Source organism: Onychostoma macrolepis, chromosome 07 (genome assembly GCF_012432095.1).
Source record: "Onychostoma macrolepis isolate SWU-2019 chromosome 07, ASM1243209v1, whole genome shotgun sequence".
NCBI classification, from domain to species: domain Eukaryota; kingdom Metazoa; phylum Chordata; class Actinopteri; order Cypriniformes; family Cyprinidae; genus Onychostoma; species Onychostoma macrolepis.
This window is the reverse complement of record NC_081161.1, coordinates 37,169,105-37,189,773: the sequence shown is the minus strand read 5'-3', so window position 1 is coordinate 37,189,773 and position 20,669 is coordinate 37,169,105. Positions and strand designations below refer to the sequence as shown.

The 20,669-nt window shown below is 36.7% G+C and overlaps 1 protein-coding gene across 2 annotated transcripts; it reads left to right on the top strand.

Moving 5' to 3' along the window:
- The first annotated feature begins 78 nt into the window (after nucleotides 1–78).
- si:dkey-9k7.3 (circularly permutated Ras protein 1) lies at nucleotides 79–20,187 on the top strand. 2 transcript variants are annotated; one of them, XM_058782202.1, is made up of 21 exons: nucleotides 79–639; nucleotides 1,844–1,990; nucleotides 2,655–2,738; nucleotides 3,168–3,260; nucleotides 6,059–6,151; nucleotides 6,305–6,391; nucleotides 6,477–6,574; nucleotides 6,659–6,859; nucleotides 6,952–7,002; nucleotides 7,075–7,164; nucleotides 8,537–8,688; nucleotides 15,119–15,200; nucleotides 15,432–15,556; nucleotides 16,076–16,160; nucleotides 17,454–17,560; nucleotides 17,692–17,801; nucleotides 17,915–18,026; nucleotides 18,302–18,442; nucleotides 18,526–18,619; nucleotides 19,564–19,614; nucleotides 19,792–20,187. In XM_058782202.1, the coding sequence occupies exons 3-21, from the start codon at nucleotides 2,657–2,659 to the stop codon at nucleotides 19,885–19,887; spliced, it is 1,950 nt and encodes a 649-aa protein (XP_058638185.1). In that variant the 5' UTR covers nucleotides 79–639; nucleotides 1,844–1,990; nucleotides 2,655–2,656; the 3' UTR covers nucleotides 19,888–20,187. The 2 variants fall into 2 exon arrangements, with proteins under 2 accessions (XP_058638185.1, XP_058638186.1); XM_058782203.1 differs by lacking the exon at nucleotides 19,564–19,614 and having other exon boundaries at nucleotides 79–1,990.
- The last annotated feature ends 482 nt before the right edge of the window (nucleotides 20,188–20,669 follow it).

Sequence of the window (20,669 nt, the reverse complement as noted above, 5' to 3'; positions counted from 1 at the left end):
AATCTGTCATCATTTACTTACCCTCATGTCATTTTATACTAGGGTTGTTCCGAATTCCACCGATACCACAAAAAATTCTGGCATCGGTATCGGCGAGTACTTGAACCCATGCACCGATCCGATACCATTTTCTTAGACAAGACCTATAGTTATGCGCGCTAGCTTTGCTTAACGCTACAAATAGGAAATCAATTCTTCTTCGCTGCTCAGAATGCAAATACAGGAAGTTGTGCTGTGTTGCCACAAGCAACCACTATTTAGAGCAGCAAAGAAGTACAAACGTGCTAGCACATTGCCAGTAAATCACTTGCGTATGCGACTAAATCTTCACCCTGGGCGACTAAATGATGTCTAATATTAGCCACTGGCTGATAAATAATCAGATTTTACACGCCAGTGTGTGAGTTGGAGGCTATGTATAAGTTTAGCACAGATATATTGTAACTCGCTGAACACTCTGACGGAGCGCTTCAGAGTTTCGCTCTCTGTCAAGCTATCTATTTTTCAGATCATCTGAATGAATGTATTTGACGTACAGTAAGCTCTAGTGTGAAGCGGACAACTCGCCGTCGCTTTGCTTTTTTTCTCACACGCAGAGAGAGAGAGAGTCTTTTACATGTAGCGCGTCAATTCAGAATGGTATGTAAACTATATTCTTTGTTGTATTTTTCTGTCAAAATAACGGAGTTCCTTTGGAATTCTTCAGTTTAACTGCCGGGTTCTCCGGTAGTAGGCGGAGCTAATGCGCAAACGACAATCTCATTGGCTGGCGCTCACCTATTATCATCCCTGTTTTGATATCAGCAAATCAGTTCGAGCCAATGCAGACAACGTGATTAATATTCATGAATCCAGCAGCTCGTTAACCCTTGGTGCGTTTATATTGTTCTTAGCAGAATTCATAGTATGATTATTATTATCTTATCAATATTATTTATAGTTTTCCCCCCATTTTTATAGAAACACTGAATGACCAAAAAAGCACCACCACCAGTCCTAAGTTCAGTTAAAATGACTAATATGCATTCATACATGGTTACCAAGTTTTAATTCTAATTGCTAAAGTTCTATCAATAATACTTGATTATCATAATATATTTATAATGCTTGACTGACTGATGTTAACAGTGTACTTTTTTCCAAACATTATATATTATATTTTTGGTTTACTCGCCAGACTATCTATCTATGGTGAAGCGCACCATCAAATAATTGTATCAATTCATACAGGGCTAGTAAGTATAGCTGTATAACCAGATACACAGTATCGGATCAGTACTCGGTATCGGCCGATACCCTGAGTCTAGGAGGGAAGGGAAAAAGGGTATCGGAACATCTCTATTTTATACCTGTACGACTTACTTTATGTTAGTTTTTGTTACCATTGACCTCCATTTTTCTCATTTCTCAAAATACTTATTTTAGTAAATAATGTCAAAATTAGAATTTTTGGGTGAATTGTCCTTTTAATGTGATGATAATGCATATATTTCATGTTTTTCCTGTATAATACTCCCACCCACATGTTCATACATGTCTACACAAGGAACTTGACAATCCCGTTTTGAGCCAAGGGGAATATTTATTGTGATGACGAGAGTGCAATGACTTACTATTAATATCACACCCAGTATAAAAGCCTTGCCCTGCTGCTAATGATTAAATGACTGAATTATGTCTCTATGTAAAGGTAAGCCTGTCACCAGAAATCAAAGTCCATGTTAGATGAAAGCAGAAAGGGGAGAACAAAACGGAGTATTTAAATCTACACCGAGACACACAATCAAGCTGGACATCTTGTTCCGTTTCTCTCGCTCTTATTCTTCACCTTTTTTTCTTCTAGTCACGCACCCACAGTTTCCTGACTTCCTGTGTCTTCACGCGCACAGTCAAACATGCACAGTAGGTGTGTGAAGAGCAGGACTGTAATGTTGCTGGCTTTCTATGCAAGCTGAATGACAGACGCTTTATTTTGAGCTACCATCACCAGGTAGGTACATTGCAAACGTTGAGAGATGATGCCCTCGTGATTAATAGGCTGTTTCTATTATACTGTATATTACCATGTATGTATGTTGTATCAGTAAAGTCAACCCCTCACTCATTTTGCTTGCAGTTTCAATGAATACTACCATCCTAACTTTGTATTATTTTATACCTCTTATATAAATTACAACACGGGGTTGTGTTGGCTCTTGGTTTTTAATAGAAAAGAAAAGGAAAGAACAGAGAAGAAAAGATAAAACTGCAGTGATTTATGATGGTTGAGGCACATACTAGCATTGTTTTGATGATTAATCATGTCATTTTCTGGATTATGATCATTTTAGAAGGAAATTAAACTGCCACAGTGTTTACCGCATGTGTAACTGCTTCCAGCAACTGAGATCAAAGTAAAAGTAAATCATTTTAGCAGGAAATGAAAGTATTACAGTCTTGCCTAAATTGCACTGAAACGCATAGCATTATCTGCCGTTTTCTGTGTACACAACTCAACCAGGAAAGTGTTAAGAGATTCGTGCTGAAGTTGTTATTTTAAAGTGCCTGGGCGTTACAGGTTTCTATTTTAATTTGACTGTAAAGAACAGAACTTGATGCAAGTATAATTTCTGACTGTTTTTACCAAGGCTTTCTCTTTTACTTATCACCCACAGAGATGGAGTTTGCTTGCAGTCATGTTGTGTGTAACTGGAGGTCTGAGAGCTTATCAGAAGATGAAGCCAAAGTCTCAAATCAAGGTCAGTTGTACGCTGTAAATGTATTAATGAGAATGGAGAACTGTTGGTTATTGACATTTAATAATACAACACAGATAATACTGATGAGACATGTAAAGAGACAGAATTACCGAATGAAGAATAACAACAACATTTTGAGACAACGGTCTAGTTACACATGCCTGTTTTCCCTAGCTATGTCAGATTTGATGTCAGTGCATTGTCAGGTTGGACCGTTTTTTTATATTTTGCTGTTTTGTCAATTGTTTTGTACTTCATAATCATTTTACTGTTAAAATTTCACTTAAATAACATTAAATAGTCTCTAATAGGCAGGTTCCCATTGTGACAACTTGCCCCATGTTGTGTTTTGTGGTATTTTTATATTATTTGGCACAAATAGTCAGTGTGTAACTCTATCTATCACTCATACCTGCTCATGTTTTGTAGGTTCTGCCTCCACTCTTCCCTGTGGTCTGTCCAGAGCTCAGTCCGTCTCCGATCATCCTTACGACAACCGCATTACCTTCATTCAGAAACCAGGTGAGCAAACGACACTGTTTTTTTTATCTTAGCGTTGCTTTATGAACATTGTTCCGAATAAGTGAAGTGGCTTGTATTCTCTCTGTACATGTGAGAAACATGAGTTATTTCTTTAATGTTGTTTTTGTGGCAATTGTTTTGTTACTAGTTCTGATCAAGAACAGCGGAATTGACTCATTTGTTTGATTGAAGCTTTATTCGATTGACTTTAAATGTTGAGTGGAACAACTCTTTTGGTTAAAAAGACATGCCTGTACTCTTGGAAAGAAAACGCTGGTTGGAAAATATAAGATCACATCCTGTTTGTGGGTGTGAAAAGTTGATGACAGAGAAACTTCATAGGTGCGAATGATGTGTGATTTACACAGTTTAGACAAAATTACGTAAATGTCCATTATTATACAATAAAGGTTTATGTCATTTGTGTAGGCTGCAGTGAAGTAACAAACGTTGCGATTTATTTTTATTTATCTTTTCATTGTTTGCACTCTCTGGTTTGTATATTAGTGTGGTGCAAGTTGTGTTCAGCAGTGGTGTTAATACTAGTGGTTTGTGAAATGGGCGACTTGACAGACTTCCACAAACGATTAATCACGAAAAGCCCCTTTAGCAGGAGCGTCTGTAACCTTAAAACCTAATTGTTCGGTGTTTTAAAAACGGCAGTCTTTTTGATTATGACTCCATACACAGAACATGGCAAGACTTCTTCAGTGAAAAAGAATAGTTGGCTAAAAACAAAAGTGAATGATAAGGACTGTCAAACAATAAGAAGGATGTCCAAACAACAAAGAACTACTGCAGCAAAAGACAGCAAACTTCAGTTTCACCTTGAAGACCGTTTCCACAAAACCTGACCACACAAAACTTCACAAAGCCAACATTCATGAAAGAGCTGCAACTGCTAAAACATAAATCACAGACACCAATGCTAAAATGCAAAAAAAAGATGGTGTCGTGACCATAAAACCTGGAAGAGAAAACATTTTTCAGTTTGCTCAACTTGTTTTTTGTTGTATAAACTTAAAACAACAAGTTGAGAAAACTCAAAAATCTGCTGAAGCTGGTTGCCTTATAATTTTAAGTTGGCTCAACCTTTTTTTTTCCTACAGTGCAGTCTTTAGTGTAATATGATCCTTCAGAAACCATTCTTATATACTGATTTAGTGCTTAGTAATAGTTAGTTTTTATTATCAATGTTAAAGGGGTGGTTTACTGCTTTTTTTCTTTGCTTGATTGTGTTTATGGGGTGCAATATAACATGTCTTCGTGTTTCGTTTGTTAAAAAACGCCTTATTTTTCATATATTTCACCTTTATTGTAAGCCGCTTTCTCCTCATTTGAACGACCGGTTGACTTTCTGATTCTATGAAACCACTCCCTCAGAAACAGGCGATGGGCTCAGATTGGTTAGTTGGGCCGGTGTGTTGTGATTGGCTAAACTGCGTACTGCACATTGTCCGGAAACTTCACGCCCATTACCTTCACGGGCGACAGTCACATGTGCTCCGGTCAAATGTAAATAATCGTGTCAATATTGCCGTATCAGTTTGAGCCAGAATCAGACCCAGAAAGCGGTAATGAAGAGAGTCAAGCAGAACTTCCGCAAGCACGGCTCTTACAAAACGTTTCTGAATGGAAGTTTGCTGTTGTGATTACATATCATTTTTTGAAGTTCGTACACGTTTGTCTTATACACACAAAATAGCATCGAACTAAATGGCTACTATAACCAAACAGCGTTGGCTTGTGTTTACAGTCTTGATCAAATCGAAAAATTACGTCATAAAGTATACATGGAAAATACATTTACAAAATTAGTACATAATTACAAATTCGGGTCCAAAATGTTTGTACGCGTTTGTCATAGACACACGAAATAGCATTTAACTAACTGGCTAATAAAGCCAGCGTTGGCATTTGTTTACGTCCTTGATAAAACTAAAACATTACGTCTGAAATTATACATGCAAATACATTTAAAATTATGAAATCTTACTTGCAGGTTGTGGCCCAACAACTGCTGCCTCTGGTTTTAAAGTTGGAACTGCTCCATGTTTTAGTAATAGTTTCTGTGTGAATCCGGCATTGAACTCGTGTAGATTCTGAAAGCTGTCTTCCGTAAAATGCGCAGCACAGAGAGCTGAATTACGATTGTAATTGTCAGGAACATAATCAAACATAAATTTTAACCATTGTTGACGCACTACAGCGTCCGTAGGAAGCCCGAACACAGAAGACCTGACAGCTGGGTGAAAATAACACCGTTACGACGGCATGGCTACAACTCTCCACTATAACTCTTCCTCTTCGACAAAGCCGCAGAACATGGCCTTGCCCCCTCTTTTGCATGTTCCGGAGGGAGGGGTTTGATGGGTTTTTTACGTATGCAACCCGGGAAGTATCTCGTTGTAGTCCCATAGGAACCGTTTTTGTAGGCATTAAACTTCCTGATTTTTAAAAGACGATATCTCCGCTTACGTTGAACTTTCAGCGCAGCAACTTTGCAGATACTGTTCATGCACCAACAGCAACATTACACACTATTTAAAATGAAAAAAGTGAAATCGCAGTAAACCACCCCTTTAAAAACAGCATTTATTTAGAACAGAAATCTTTGGTAAAATTGCAAATGACTTTACTGTCACTTTTGATGAATTTAATGCATCCTTGCTGAATGACAGTATTACGTTTCTTAAAAAATATCTTAATGACAACAAACTTTTGAACATTTTTTATTTGTATAAGAAACAATGTTATTATTTTTTATCATTTATTTATTTCATTTTATTTTTTTACAGTTCCATCGATGGCTCCACCACCTGTACCACCTCGTAACATACACAGGAGAGAAAGTCTCTGTAGCGCACTTCCACCACCATTACCTCCAAGAGGTGAGAAGTCATTCACACTTCCTTCATAACAAGAAAAAGCACAGAAAATATTAGTTATGCTTAAACTGAAGTGATACACTAAAAATACTATGATGTTTGACAGTAAACAGGTTCAATGAGTTCACCCTCACCCTCCTTCACGCTCTTTCTCAGGTCTGGAAAATAATGGAGAGACTCGACTTAAAGCTAATGTAAACGTAGTGTCGCTAAAAGTGGGAAGCCTCGTGGACATTGGTAAAGGTATGCTAAACTGCTAAACAATATCTTCTGAAAGCATAAACTTCCTAAATGTTACATCTGTTCAGCTCACTCACTATCTCCTTAGCATCTGCTATACAGAGCAGCCAGAAACCAGTGCGTTGTGGGAAATGCAATGCCGTCATGTCCTCAGCAAGCAGCCCAGAGTCACACCAGAAAAAAATAGTAAGTTATACCAACAGGTGCAAAACCACTGTGTTTATATGACACTTACTGTTGTTCAAAGTGTTTCCTGTCCTTTTTTTCTAGATATGGAGCTGTGAGTTTTGCAGGAAGGAGAACGTTTACCCCCAGACTACACTGAAGGGCAGCCGGTTTCCTTTGCGCAATCCTCCAGGCAGAGATATACTTTACTTGGATGACGATGAGGACACAGATTATGAGAATCTAGACGACATGCTTATTGTCCTGTGCGTGGACATTTCCGGAAGTATGAGCGTCACTTCTGAGGTGCTGATCACTTTCATTACAGATATCCAGAGCTGTTATTATGTTTTTAACACCCTCACGTAATGTTTACATTAAATATATTTTCCTCTCAGATCTCTCCCGGTAACAGCATGCGATCACCCACATATGTTTCACGACTGCAGGTGAGAGGTGACTTTTGACTTTAAATAAAAAATTAGTTTTGCTTGTATAAAATGCATTTTTTTTGGATTCAGGGAGTCCAAGAAGCTCTTCAGATGGTGCTGTCCACCCTGCAGAAATCCTCACCTCACCGAAGAGTGGCACTGGTGACGTTTAACAATGAGGTAAAGAGACTTATGGGGAAAAGGAGTGAGCCAGAAAAGTAGAACGAGAGGAGATGCTGTTATGGCATCAAGTACTTTTTAGGCTTTTTTGAACTTGATGTGCACAAACCGTTTATTATTCCCAGTTCTGATCACAAAGACTATAAACATTTTCCTCTATTTTTTCTGTACACTTGTTTGCAAAAACTGCTGTACAGTTTTTGCAATGGCATGCAATTATTGTGGTGTAAAGGTCATTTCACCCCAAACTTTTCGCACGTTAAAAAATAAATACGACCTCACGTTGTGTCAATCACGTTTACACACTGCCTCCGAAACTTTCGTCCGTCATAAAAAATTCAGATCAGGTTCGATTTTCTGCGTTTTCACATCCGTAGCATGCATTTGGATAGAAAAAGATGAGGAATACAAAAAAACAGAAAAACGCATGTGAAAATTTCGGACTCAGTGTGCAATGACCTTAATACAGTGATTTTTAAACTGGGGTCTGGGGAAAATGTGAAATATTGTGTAAAATATTAAAATAATGATGTATATATTATTATATATGATGAAATTGTTAGATGTAATTTTACTGGAAATTTATTTGTGAACCCGTACTATACATTCACGTTAGAATTGATTTAAAAATGTTTCTCTCATGTTTATACTGTACAGTATTATTCTAATGTTAGGTAGAAAAAAAGATTTTGAAAAAAAGAATTTGAATATTTGCTTTGCCTTTTGTACAATTTCAACATAAAGGCCGGTTTATTTATTTTTAACTTCCAACATGTTGTCTTTATAATTGACATGCTTTCTCTCACTTGTTTCTCACAAATGTCTTTAAACATGAAAATATAAAGCTGCTTTTATTATTATATGTAGGGTAGCTTAAAAAAGTTTGAATACACCTGGTATAATATATTTTGGATAGGTTAGTGTCTAAACAACACAAAAAACTGTGGTTGGTCCTTTTACATGCCAGTCAGATGGTCTCTTCCTGTCTAAGTGGGTTATTTTATCTCAGAATAAGCAGCTCTGTGGTCTAGAGTTTATGCTGGTAGATTTTGGCGACACGGAGGCAGGCTGAATGTTCCCTGTAAATCATACTGTGTAAGAATCACATAAATGAAGAAGAACTACATACTTGTGAAGCCAAAATTTAGCAGACCTATAAAACTTACTGACATGTCAAGCTGTGATGACTGAGCATTTCCCAAGGAACTAAGAAGCATGTGAAACTACTAAGTTTAGCAAATGAAAAGCAATTTCAGAGAACTAGATACAGAGGTAAAGAATAGCAACATAGCTCTCGTAGTGCTTTATTTGACTGTCACGTGAATAGATTACAGTTCAGAAAAGCATGAACAGTTGTGTTTGTGGTTTTTAGGTGACAGTATATGGTGATGGCACAAAGGTTCCTCTCACTCTGAGAGACTGGGCACTGGTGGACTATGACTATCTGAAGAAGGAGGGTGAGAACTACAGCACCCCTCACTGCATTGCAGAGACTATCCAACCTCTTACCCAAAAAATCAAAGAGTGAGTGGCACATTCTGAGGCTTTTATTGTATGTATATCTGTCAAAGGTCACGTCATCTTGTTTGTATTTTTTCTGTGTTTGCGTATGTGTGTGTGTGTGTGTGTGTGTGTGTGTGTGTGTGTGTGTGAGCAGCAGGCAGTATTTTGTAGGTTTGTTACTGCGCTTTTTTCTGCTAGGCTGTTTGATTTTGTGTTTTGTGCTTCTGTCAGTTGATACACTGTCTGAATTGTTGTTTAAAGATCCACAGCTTTTTGAAACCACTATATCCTGTTAAATATGTTAGAAATAAACCATGGCTAGACTCAAAAAGACAGTGAGCTCAAAACCCACAAATATGACTAGGGAGGCTATTCATGCCCATTTGAAGGCACCATAAATATAGATATCACAGGCTGTAAACAGCTTTATTGCTTTACATCGGTATTTTAAACCGTGTAGAACCAATAACAGGAAAACCATTTCTATAAAGAATTGCCTGTTTCTATAGAAAACCATATACCAGTGCTAATAAAGAACCCAGAAATAATGCATCCAGGTAAAGAACCTATAAAGTAACACCAAGAACTTTTAAGAAAACCACAGTGATACTAAAACTTTCTATAGTGATATTCTGTTAACCAAAGAACAATTTCAACAAATTCAGTAATGATTTCTATGTTATGCTTTGTTAAATGTAGTCAAGAAAAACTACAGCATTTTTATTTTAGATACAATATAGAATTTTACTGTGTTGTTAAATATTACCTTTAAATTAGAAGGCAAATGAATGCAGGAGTAATCTAAATGTCCGATATACACTGTGTGTAGAATTATTAGACAAGTTGATATTATGGTCATATTTTTTTTCCAAGAACATTTTACCAATTCCAAACCACATCAATCTTAATAACTACTATTGATTTTGTATTTAATCATTTCTAAGTTATATATAATTGTCCATGAAGGCTGAAAGTCAAAAACTCCTTATTTCAGGTGTGCTGAATTATTAGGCAGGTTTTCTTTTACAGATAAAATGAGCCAAAAAAGAGATTGAACTCAGAGTAAAAGTAAAAAAATTTTTTAAATAATTAAATGCCCATGAGAAGGATGCAATACTAATTCAATAATAGAATTAGCAAAGTTAAGGCATGATCATTGGGCAGCTAAATTCTCATTAGGTCAGAAAAAACAGGTGGAGAAGAAAAGACACGTTAACTGCACAAGAATTAAGGTGAAGAATTAGGTGTGAAACCATCAGGAATCATTTAGTCTCCAGCGCCACCATTTTCCAGAACTGCAACCTTCCTGGAGTCTCCAGAAGAGCAAGGTGTCGGGTTCTCAGAGACCTTGCTTGAGTAAAAAATGCTAAAAAATAACCCTCACTTAATATGAATAACATGCTGAAGTGTTGTGAAATACATGAAGACTGATTTTGTATAGGCTTTATGGACAGATAAGTTGAGAGTGACTCTTGAAGGACCAGCATCACATCCTCTTGTACCACTGTTTGAAGAATTTATCTTCTAGAATCTGGCAATAAGTTTTAGGAGCTCATATTAAGTGAGGGTTATTTTTTAGCATTTTTTTACCCAAGCAAGGTCTCTGAGAACCTGACACATTGCACTTCTGGAGACTCCAGGAAGGTTGCAGTTCTGGAAAATGGTGGCGCTGGAGACTAAATGATTCCTGATGGTTTCACACCTAATTCTTCACCTTAATTCTTAATTATTTTGCAGTTAACGTGTCTTTTCTTCTCCACCTGTTTTTTCTGACCCTGCTGACCCAATGAGCATTTAGCTACCCAATGATCATGCCTTAACTTTGCTAATTATATTATTGAATTAGTATTGCATCCTTCTCATGAGCATTTCATTATTTAATTTTTTTTTTTACTTTGAGTTCAATCTCTTTTTTGGCTCATTTTATCTGTAAAAGAAAACCTGCCTAATAATTCAGCACACCTGAAATAAGGAGTTTTTGACTTTCAGCCTTCACGGACAATTATATATAACTTAGAAATGATTAAATACAAAATCAATAGTAGTTATTAAGATTGATGTGGTTTGGAATTGGTAAAATGTTCTTGGCAAAAAAATATGACCATAATATCAACTTGCCTAATAATTCTGCACACAGTATATATATATATATATATATATACATACAAACCCGATTCCAAAAAAGTTGGGACACTGTACAAATTGTGAATAAAAACAGAATGCAATGATGTGGAAGTTTCAAATTTCAATATTTTATTCAGAATACAACATAGATGACATATCAAATTTTTAAACTGAGAAAATGTATCATTTTAAGGGAAAAATAAATTGATTTTAAATTTCATGGCATCAACACATCTCAAAAAAGTTGGGACAAGGCCAAGTTGGCATCCCCTCTTCTTTTTATAACAGTCTGCAAACGTCTGGGGACTGAGGAGACAAGTTGCTCAAGTTTAGGAATAGGAATGTTGTCCCATTCTTGTCTAATACAGGCTTCTAGTTGCTCAACTGTCTTAGGTCTTCTTTGTCGCATCTTCCTCTTTATGATGCGCCAAATGTTTTCTATGGGTGAAAGATCTGGACTGCAGGCTGGCCATTTCAGTACCCGGATCCTTCTACGCAGCCATGATGTTGTAATTGATGCAGTATGTGGTCTGGCATTGTCATGTTGGAAAATGCAAGGTCTTCCCTGAAAGAGATGACATCTGGATGGGAGCGTATGTTGTTCTAGAACTTGGATATACCTTTCAGCATTGATGGTGCCTTTCCAGATGTGTAAGCTGCCCATGCCACACGCACTCATGCAACCCCATACCATCAGAGATGCAGGCTTCTGAACTGAGCGCTGATAACAACTTGGGTTGTCCTTGTCCTCTTTAATTCAATTCAAGTATATTTGTATAGCGCTTTTTACGATACAATCGTTGCAAAGCAGCTTTACAGGAAATTAAGTTTCCACTATACACATATATATATATATATATATATACACACACATACATATTAGTGCTGGGCGGTATGACCAAAAATGTATATCACGGTATTTTTCAAAATTATACCGGTTTCACGGTATGTGACGGTATTTATTTTTTTCATGCATGATCGGGTGTTAACCACATTTTCTACTGATTGAGAGAGGAAAAACTGCAGTAGATTGACTTAGAATGCCCTATTTTACTGTCATGATGAGCGAATATTGTAGAAAAATTCCACACTAAATAGTGACTAAACACGACCCATTAATACATGTTAACCAGGAGTCATTCTCATTTATAATCGCGACATCGTCTGATAAAATCAACATGCATCTAACGTTATACTAAAGAGCGGCTATGCGGTGGTTTTGGCTATATTACTTTTTTGTCTCATGCAGCGCACTGCCTGCGTCTGAATAAACTAAAAAAAAAAGTGCATAATATTAACAGACGAACTATGCTCATATTTATAATTCCAAACAGTCGCGATGCGGCCAAATGAATGCGGTGCTTCTCTGCCGCCGCTGCACAGAACAGACGCAGAGACGCGACGCTGCGCTGGGAGTCAGATCTCGCTCGGGCAGCACTGGCGACATCTTCCAACTGAACCATAGCTAAGGTTTATCCAAAACATTCGCTAGGTTTGTCAGTTTGTATATTCTATGGGAAAAAAGCCGCTAAAAGGGTCTGAAAGTTGCTAAATATAGTGCTAAAGTCACGCTCGTGTGTGTGAGACGCGGGAGCTGGTGGCGGCGAGCGGTGGATATTGTTGATGAGTTCTTCTGTGTCATCACGTTCTACTAGTTCTACAGCTTCAGAACACGCTTAGTAACGCATACAGCTGTGTTCTTGCCACAATGCAATAGTGAAAAGAGACCCCTCTCAAACAGTGTGTCGCATTCCGAACGTTATTTAAATAACACCGGTATTGCGGTATTTTAAAAATTCATATCATAAGAAAAATAAACACCGGTATTCGGTATGAACCGGTATACCGCCCAGCACTAATACATATATACATACATGCATACACATATGCACACATGCACACATATATACACATAGATATGTGAAGAAGAAACCCAATATATTTAAGTTATGACAGACTTAACTTGGTAATTGTGTATGTTGTCTGAGGGTTGGCATCCTCCGTGGTCCTCTGGGGTGTTGCCATCATCTCTGCTCAGGTGTTTGGTCATCCCGGATCTTTTTAAGGGTTGGATCCAGACTGACGCTTCAGTAATTCCTAACATCCCGTGGCAGAATCAGAGAAAGGGATAGAGACGTAATTAGCATAGCTGCTGTTCTATTCAAGCAAAAATTATTTGTTCAACCCAATCTAAAGAATTATAATGTACATTTGATTAGATATAAATGCAGTACAAGATTATTATGTGAATGCTTGGCTAAAGAGATGTGTCTTTAATCTAGATTTAAACAGAGAGAGTGTGTCTGAACCCCGAACGTTATCAGGAAGGCTATTCCAGAGTTTGGGTGCCAAATGTGAAAAAGCTCTACCTCCTTTAGTGGACTTTGCTATCCTAGGTACTACCAAAAGTCCAGAATTTTGCGACCTTAGGGAGCGGGTTGGATTGTAGCGTGGTTGAAGACTAGTTAGGTACGCAGGAGATAAACCATTTAGTGCCTTATAGGCAAGTGATTAGTATTTTGTAATTGATCATGTTTCGAAGCTTGGCAATGTTTCTAAGATGAAAGAATGCTGTTTTTGTAACATGGGAAATATGATTTTCAAAGGACAAGTTGCTGTCTAATATAACACCCAGATTTTTTACTGTAGAGGAAGTAACAGTACATCCGTCTAGTTGCAAATTGTAATCCAAGAGATTCTGAGTACTGTTTTTTGGTCCAATAAGTAATATCTCGGTCTTATCCGAATTTAATAGGAGGAAATTATTGGTCATCCAATCTTTTACATTTTTAACACAATCTATTAGCTTAGATAGTTCAGAAGTTTCATCTGGTCTTGTTGAGATATATAGTTGAGTATCATCAGCATAACAATGAAAACTAATCCCGAATTTTCTAATAATATCACCAAGGGGCAACATGTATATTGAAAATAGCAGAGGACCTAGGACAGATCCTTGTGGTACTCCATACTTTACTGGTGATAGTTGAGATGGCTCCCCGTTTAAAAAAACAAAGTGGTAGCGATCGGATAGGTAGGATCTAAACCATCTTAAAGCCTGCCCTTGAATACCCGTATAGTTTTGTAATCTATCTATGAGTATGTCATGATCTATAGTGTCGAACGCAGCACTAAGATCAAGTAAAACTAGCAATGAGGTGCAGCCTTGGTCTGACGCAAGAAGCAAGTCATTTGTAATTTTAAGAAGTGCAGTTTCTGTGCTATGGTGAGGCCTGAAACCTGACTGAAATTTAGTCCAGATGACATGGCGTCCCAGTTTTCCAAAAAGAACTTCAAATTTTGATTCGTCTGACCACAGAACAGTTTTCCACTTTGCCACAATCCATTTTAAATGAGCCTTGGCCCAGAGAAAACGCCTGCGCTTCTGGATCATGTTTAGATATGGCTTCTTTTTTGACCTATAGAGTTTTAGCCGGCAACGACGAATGGCACGGTGGATTGTGTTCACCGACAATGTTTTCTGGAAGTATTCCTGAGCCCATGTTGTGATTTCCATTACCAGTAGCATTCCTGTATGTGATGCAGTGCCGTCTAAGGGCCCAAAGATCACGGGCATCCAGTATGGTTTTCCGGCCTTGACCCTTACGCACAGAGATTGTTCCAGATTCTCTGAATCTTTGGATGACATTATGCACTGTAGATGATGATAACTTCAAACTCTTTGCAATTTTTCTCTGAGAAATTCCTTTCTGATATTGCTCCACTATTTTTTGCCGCAGCATTGGGGGAATTGGTGATTCTCTTCCCATCTTGACTTCTGAGAGACACTGCCACTCTGAGAGGCTCTTTTTATACCCAATCATGTTGCCAATTGACCTAATAAGTTGCAAATTGGTCCTCCAGCTGTTCCTTATATGTACATTTAACTTTTCCGGCCTCTTATTGCTACCTGTCCCAACTTTTTTGGAATGTGTAGCTCATGAAATCCAAAATGAGCCAGTATTTGGCATGACATTTCAAAATGTCTCACTTTCAACATTTGATATGTTATCTATATTCTATCGTGAATAAAATATAAGTTTATGAGATTTGCAAATTATTGCATTCCTTTTTTATTCACAATTTGTACAGTGTCCCAACTTTTTGGAATCGGGTTTGTGTGTATGTATGTGTGTGTGTGTGTGTGTGTATATATATATATATATATATATATATATATATATATATATATATATATATATATATATATATATATATATATATATATATATATATATATATATAATAACAAGAGAAAGAAAAGCAATAAATATTAGTGTTAAGTCAGTATGTCAGTACTCTGTCTCAATGTGTGATTTCTTCTCAGACTCAGAGAGCATGGAGCCACAGCACTGGGACCTGCTGCCCTCATCTCTGTTGCCATGGCATCTCAGTTCACAGGGTCAAAAGTCTGTACCATAATAAATGTGTTCTAACAAATATACCTGTTTTGTTATAATAAATATGTGCTGCAATGATAAAACCACTACTCATTGAGTTAAGCCATAATCTAGAAGAGGACACTTATCATATATTATATTGCATATTTATACAAATATTTGCTTTAGCTACTGATGCATACTGATTCTATACATATACGTGTATATATTTGTGTAATTTTTAATATATATTTTTTTCAGGTTATAATTTGCACAGATGGGCAGGCCAACATAGGCCTTGGCCAATTAGATCAAGAGTCTCCCCATTGCCCCGCCCCCTCACCTTATTTTTTCAACCAGTTAGCCCATTATGCTGCTGAAAAGGGGTGAGTGACTGCAAAACACGAATCTCTTTCTGAATATTATATTAGTTTCTCCCAGTGTTGGGTGTGATGCATTACTAAGTAATTAATCATTGTAATTTAATTATTTTTCCCTCCAAAATCAAAGTAAGAGATGACTCTTGATTTTTCTGTAATTTAATTACAGTTACTTGTGATGTAATTGCATTAAATACTGTTTAGAACAATTTTATATAAAACAATAGTGAATTGAACGTCTAATGTTAAAATGTATGTTTTAATGTAACCTTCTCCCTTTAAATACCTTTGTCAGTTCAAGAATAATTTATGCAGTTTCATATTATTTATGTGAAAGAATTAAACGTGTCTGTCCTTGTATTGTCAAACTGATCGAGGCTGATTTTAGATTTAGGAAGTAATGCAGTATTTTTTAGAGTAATTAGTACAGTAATCTAACTATACTGTTGAAGATAGAAATCATGTCATGTCAAGTGGTATTGTGGTCATTAAGTCATAGATTTCTGTTGTTGTGGTTATTTATAGTGTGATAGTGTCTGTGATGACCTTTGAAGGAGAGGACTGTCGTTTGGCAGAGGTTGGGAGGTTGGCTGATCACACAGGAGGCAGAGTGAGTTACTGCTGCTGCTCATCTGCAGTCTACCTCTATGTTTAACAGTCTGGGTCATGTTGCGATTATCAGATAAGATGGTAAAGACTGATTATTTTAGAGAAACCTAGAGGTACATGAGGATTGCAGCAACAATCCATTTCTCCTGAGGGTGTTGTCTTTCTCTAATTCGGTTACAGCTCACACACTTGTAGCTCATTGTAAACTGTGTGAAAAATGCTCACATTTTCAGGATGACCCCTTCGCTCTAAATTTTCTGCTCACAGCAACTGTCTGTCACTACATCTGTTATATCGCAGACTTCAAGCACATCCTTCAAGAACCTTGTGTGTAAAACCCCTCCGTGGAAGCTTAATCCGTTTTTAATGGGTTTAAGACATGTAACTTGAAGCCTATTTCAGAGAAACTGATACTTATCACCGGTGACACCCACACATGCAAGGAAGGATGATTTTGTGTTCAGTATTTCCCCTTCAGCTGTCTTTGAATGTGAAAAGGAGTTTTGGCTTTGAAACAATGATAATAGGAAACTGGTGCATACGTTTGCACAACATCAATCACTTTAGTGTCATCCATCTCTGTAGTGTGCACCACACTTTTTTTTTTTTAATTGATACTTTTATTCAGCAGTTTTGCATTCAATTCATCAAAAGTGACAGTAAAGGGATTTGTAATTGTACAGAAGATTTTCATTTAAATAAATTCTGTTTGTATCACAGTTTCCACAAAATCATTAAACATTTACATTTATGCATTTAGCAGACGCTTTTATCCAAAGCGACTTACATTGCATTCAAGTTACAGTTTTTACATTTTATCAGCTCTTGCTTTCCCTGGGAATCGAACCCATGATCTTGGCGTTGCTAGCGCCATGCTCTACTATTTGAGCTACAGGAAAGTCGGAAACGGCACATCTCTTATCAACATTGATAATAGTAAGAAATATTTCTTGAGCAAATGATTTCTGAAGGATCACGTGACACTGAAGACTGGAGTAATGACGCTGAAAATTCAGCTTTGCCATCACAGAAATAAATTACTTTTTAAATATATAAAAATACAAGCAGTTATTTTAAATTGTAATTAATATTTCACAATATTTTTGTCTTTATTATATTTTTTATTTTAAAAAATGCAGCTTTAGTGAGCATAAAAGATTTCTTTCAACAACACAAAAATCTTACCAACCCCCAAGTTTTGAAAGGTGGTGTTTCTCTTGGAGAACTGCGATATACAAGCCAAGATTTTAAATGTTAAAACCTAATTATGTATTTTTTTTCATCCACGTTTCAGATAAATATTGTTAATATTGGTACAGTTGCCACAGAGATTCAGAGCGCTGTAGCTGACAATGTCCTAGCAACTAGCGTTATGGCAACACTGCTGACACCGGATGGCATGTAAGTATCCATTAATAACCTTCACTCACACAAACATATAACATATAAATACATGCAAACACAAATATGCTCTATGCACACGTTGCATAACGTCTGTCTCTATTTTTCTCTGTCTTCTCTGATTGACTCAGGTACTTCCCCTATGAGGAGGATAATCACAGGTTAGTACGAGAGATTGGCAATGTAACAGACGGTGTTGAGATCACCTTCCAGTTTGCAGTCAGACCAGAAAAAGTTGAAAGTAAGCATAAAATATACAGTGCAATCAAACGAGAATGTGTTGAAACAATGCATGTTTAAGCATTTTTATATGGAACAGAAAATGTAGAATCTGTAAATGTGTGTGTTTTTTAGGTTTCCAACAACGGGATCGGGTGCCTTTTCAGCTGCAGCTGAGTTTCAAGACTCGAGATTTGCAGAAAGTGACGAGAGTCATCACTCAACAGAAGCGCGTCACCACCAGCAGGCAAACCACTAAAAATACTACACAATAACAGCAAACACCCTCCAGATCTATGACTGTCTCATCTCACTTTATAGTTCTGCCATAAACTACTTGGTAATATATATATATATATATATATATATATATATATATATATATATATATATATATTAGTAAGCTGATTGACATGTAAAATATCTGCAAAAATGTAATTGTAGTAGACATAGAAAGACCGTATATATATATATATATCAACCTTCCTTCCTCCATCTCAGTGTCTTGTTCTGTGTGTGTAGTTGGGTTTGGGCAGGCAGTTTAAATATGTCTGTGTTGGGCGTTCACTGTGCCCAGCTGTGTGCAAGGCTGACTATGGAGGGCCGGGTACAGGAAGCACAGAGACAGCTCAGAGCTCAGCAGGACCTTCTCAAAGACATCAGGTAGGGCAAGCCTCTCCAGACGGCTCTTTTCTACATCATATGCGTATGTATAAAATATATCTCTCTTAATGTTTATCTCACAGTCAACAGAAGCCGAGCCCTAAAGAAGAGAGTATCTATGGGAATTGGATCAGCACCATGAGTATGATCTGTGAAGACCTTACCTCTGCCACCCAGGTGTGAATACATCCTCAACCATCCAAATAATAGTATAAATAAATTATTTCATTTTATTTTTGAATTTTATGAATTTCCAGCATCATTACTCTAGTCTTCACTGTCACATGATCCTTCAGAAATCATTCTGATATGCTGATTTGCTGCTCAAAACATTTCTTATCATTATCAGTGTTGAAAATAGCTGTGCTGCTTAATATTTTTGTGGACTGTACTTTCCATTCATGAAAGAATCATGAAAAATGTATCACAAAGTAAAAATGAACAGCATTTATTTGAAATAGTCTTTTTTGTAACATTATACATGTCTTTACTGTCACCTCTATATATTTCTGAAGGATCACGTGACACTGTAGACTGGATTAATAATAATTCCTTACATTTATGTAGCGCTTCTATAATAAATTACTGCTGAAATAAATGACACTTTATAATATATTACAACAGAAAATACAATAGTATTTAACAATATTACTGCTTTTACCATATTTTGATTTAATAAATGCAGCCTTAGTGAGTGTAAAGTGAGTTTTTTTTTTTTTTAAATCATAATTTTTCCAAGTGGTATATAATCATTAATATTATTAAGCCATTAAAACATTATGGAATATTTAACTAATCAGTTGGTTGTGCTATTCAAATATTAATACAATATTAGATGAATAATTTTTCTGCATAAAAAATTAAAACTATATAAAAAGATACACTTTAGTAGTGCATTTGTCAAGAATTGTCATTGTTTACTTAATTCAGCATACCACAGTCAGAATAGACACACTCACATGCTTGTAGATATGCGTCAGTGATTGTTTAACATTCAACATGTTTTGAAATCTGCTCAGCTTCAAAAGTGCCCCAAGCCATATTAGAATTATAGATGAATCATTGTGACTATATGATAAAATCTTTGTGCTAAAAGCATGACACATTTTTACTCTAAACAGAACACAACAGAAACTGACACCATACCAGCAACCCGAACACCTTCCACTGCGGTGAGTTAAAGATATCCCACACTTTATATATAACAGAAAATATGGGATTTAAAATCTAATTTAAACTCAGATGTACACAGAAACCTGTTAGGATTTTGAAAAACAGTTATACATAAAATGCATAAGAAAAAATGCTTAGATATTATGGATCATCACATCAAATTTTTTCTCCTCCAGAGTCTCTCAGATGCGGCGGCCAAGGTGGTCTACCAAATGAAGAGAGCGAAGAGCGTGAGTGGAAAGGGACAGAGAGTTGCCATGCTGGAGCACTGAGCTCAGATGTCACCAAGACTCATTTAAATGTGAAACCAGTCATAAGGCTGCCATATCAATCTCAAACTATGGACAATGAATACTGCTTGGAATATATGCAATAAAAAAAAATATGCAAACTATGAGTCAATAGCTTGTATCCAGCTGGTGAGTTTCTTGTCATGCCATCACTGCTGTATTTATCTTTGGCTGGTCTGTGCATTTCAGCCATTTTTGCACGAGTAACTTGTGTAAATGTATGTCAGATTACCAGCTTGGATACTAGGGACCATATTAATAAAACATGTTTTATAGAAATCACAGACTGATTCCTCTTACTCTTTCTACTTGCATCACATTAAAACTGTCAATCTTCAAATCATTTTATAATGTATGCTGATTTAAAGGAGAAACACTGGTAAAAGTATGTCAACAGAGCCAACTTTATTGATGTACGTGACAAAAATGCCCTGATCATTTGCACTCTGTGTTCTTTCTTATCTCTCTCTTTCCCTAATGTTAATGGCAGATGTAGAGTAGTGTTTGACTTTTGAAATACCGTTCTTGAAATGAGTTGATTCTATCGCTCTCTGCAGATGGTATGCACCTAGAAATCTGTTTCACCATCTGGTTCTCCCTTAAGAAAAACATCTGTTTTTCTGCCGATTTAACACTACGTCAGGTTTTTCCATAATGAAGTTTTGTTTTGCTCATATGACCTCTGGTTCATTCCACAAACTGACCACAAAAGACCTTTAATTCAGTCACGATCAGGTCCAGATCTCTATAGAATCGCAGGTTTT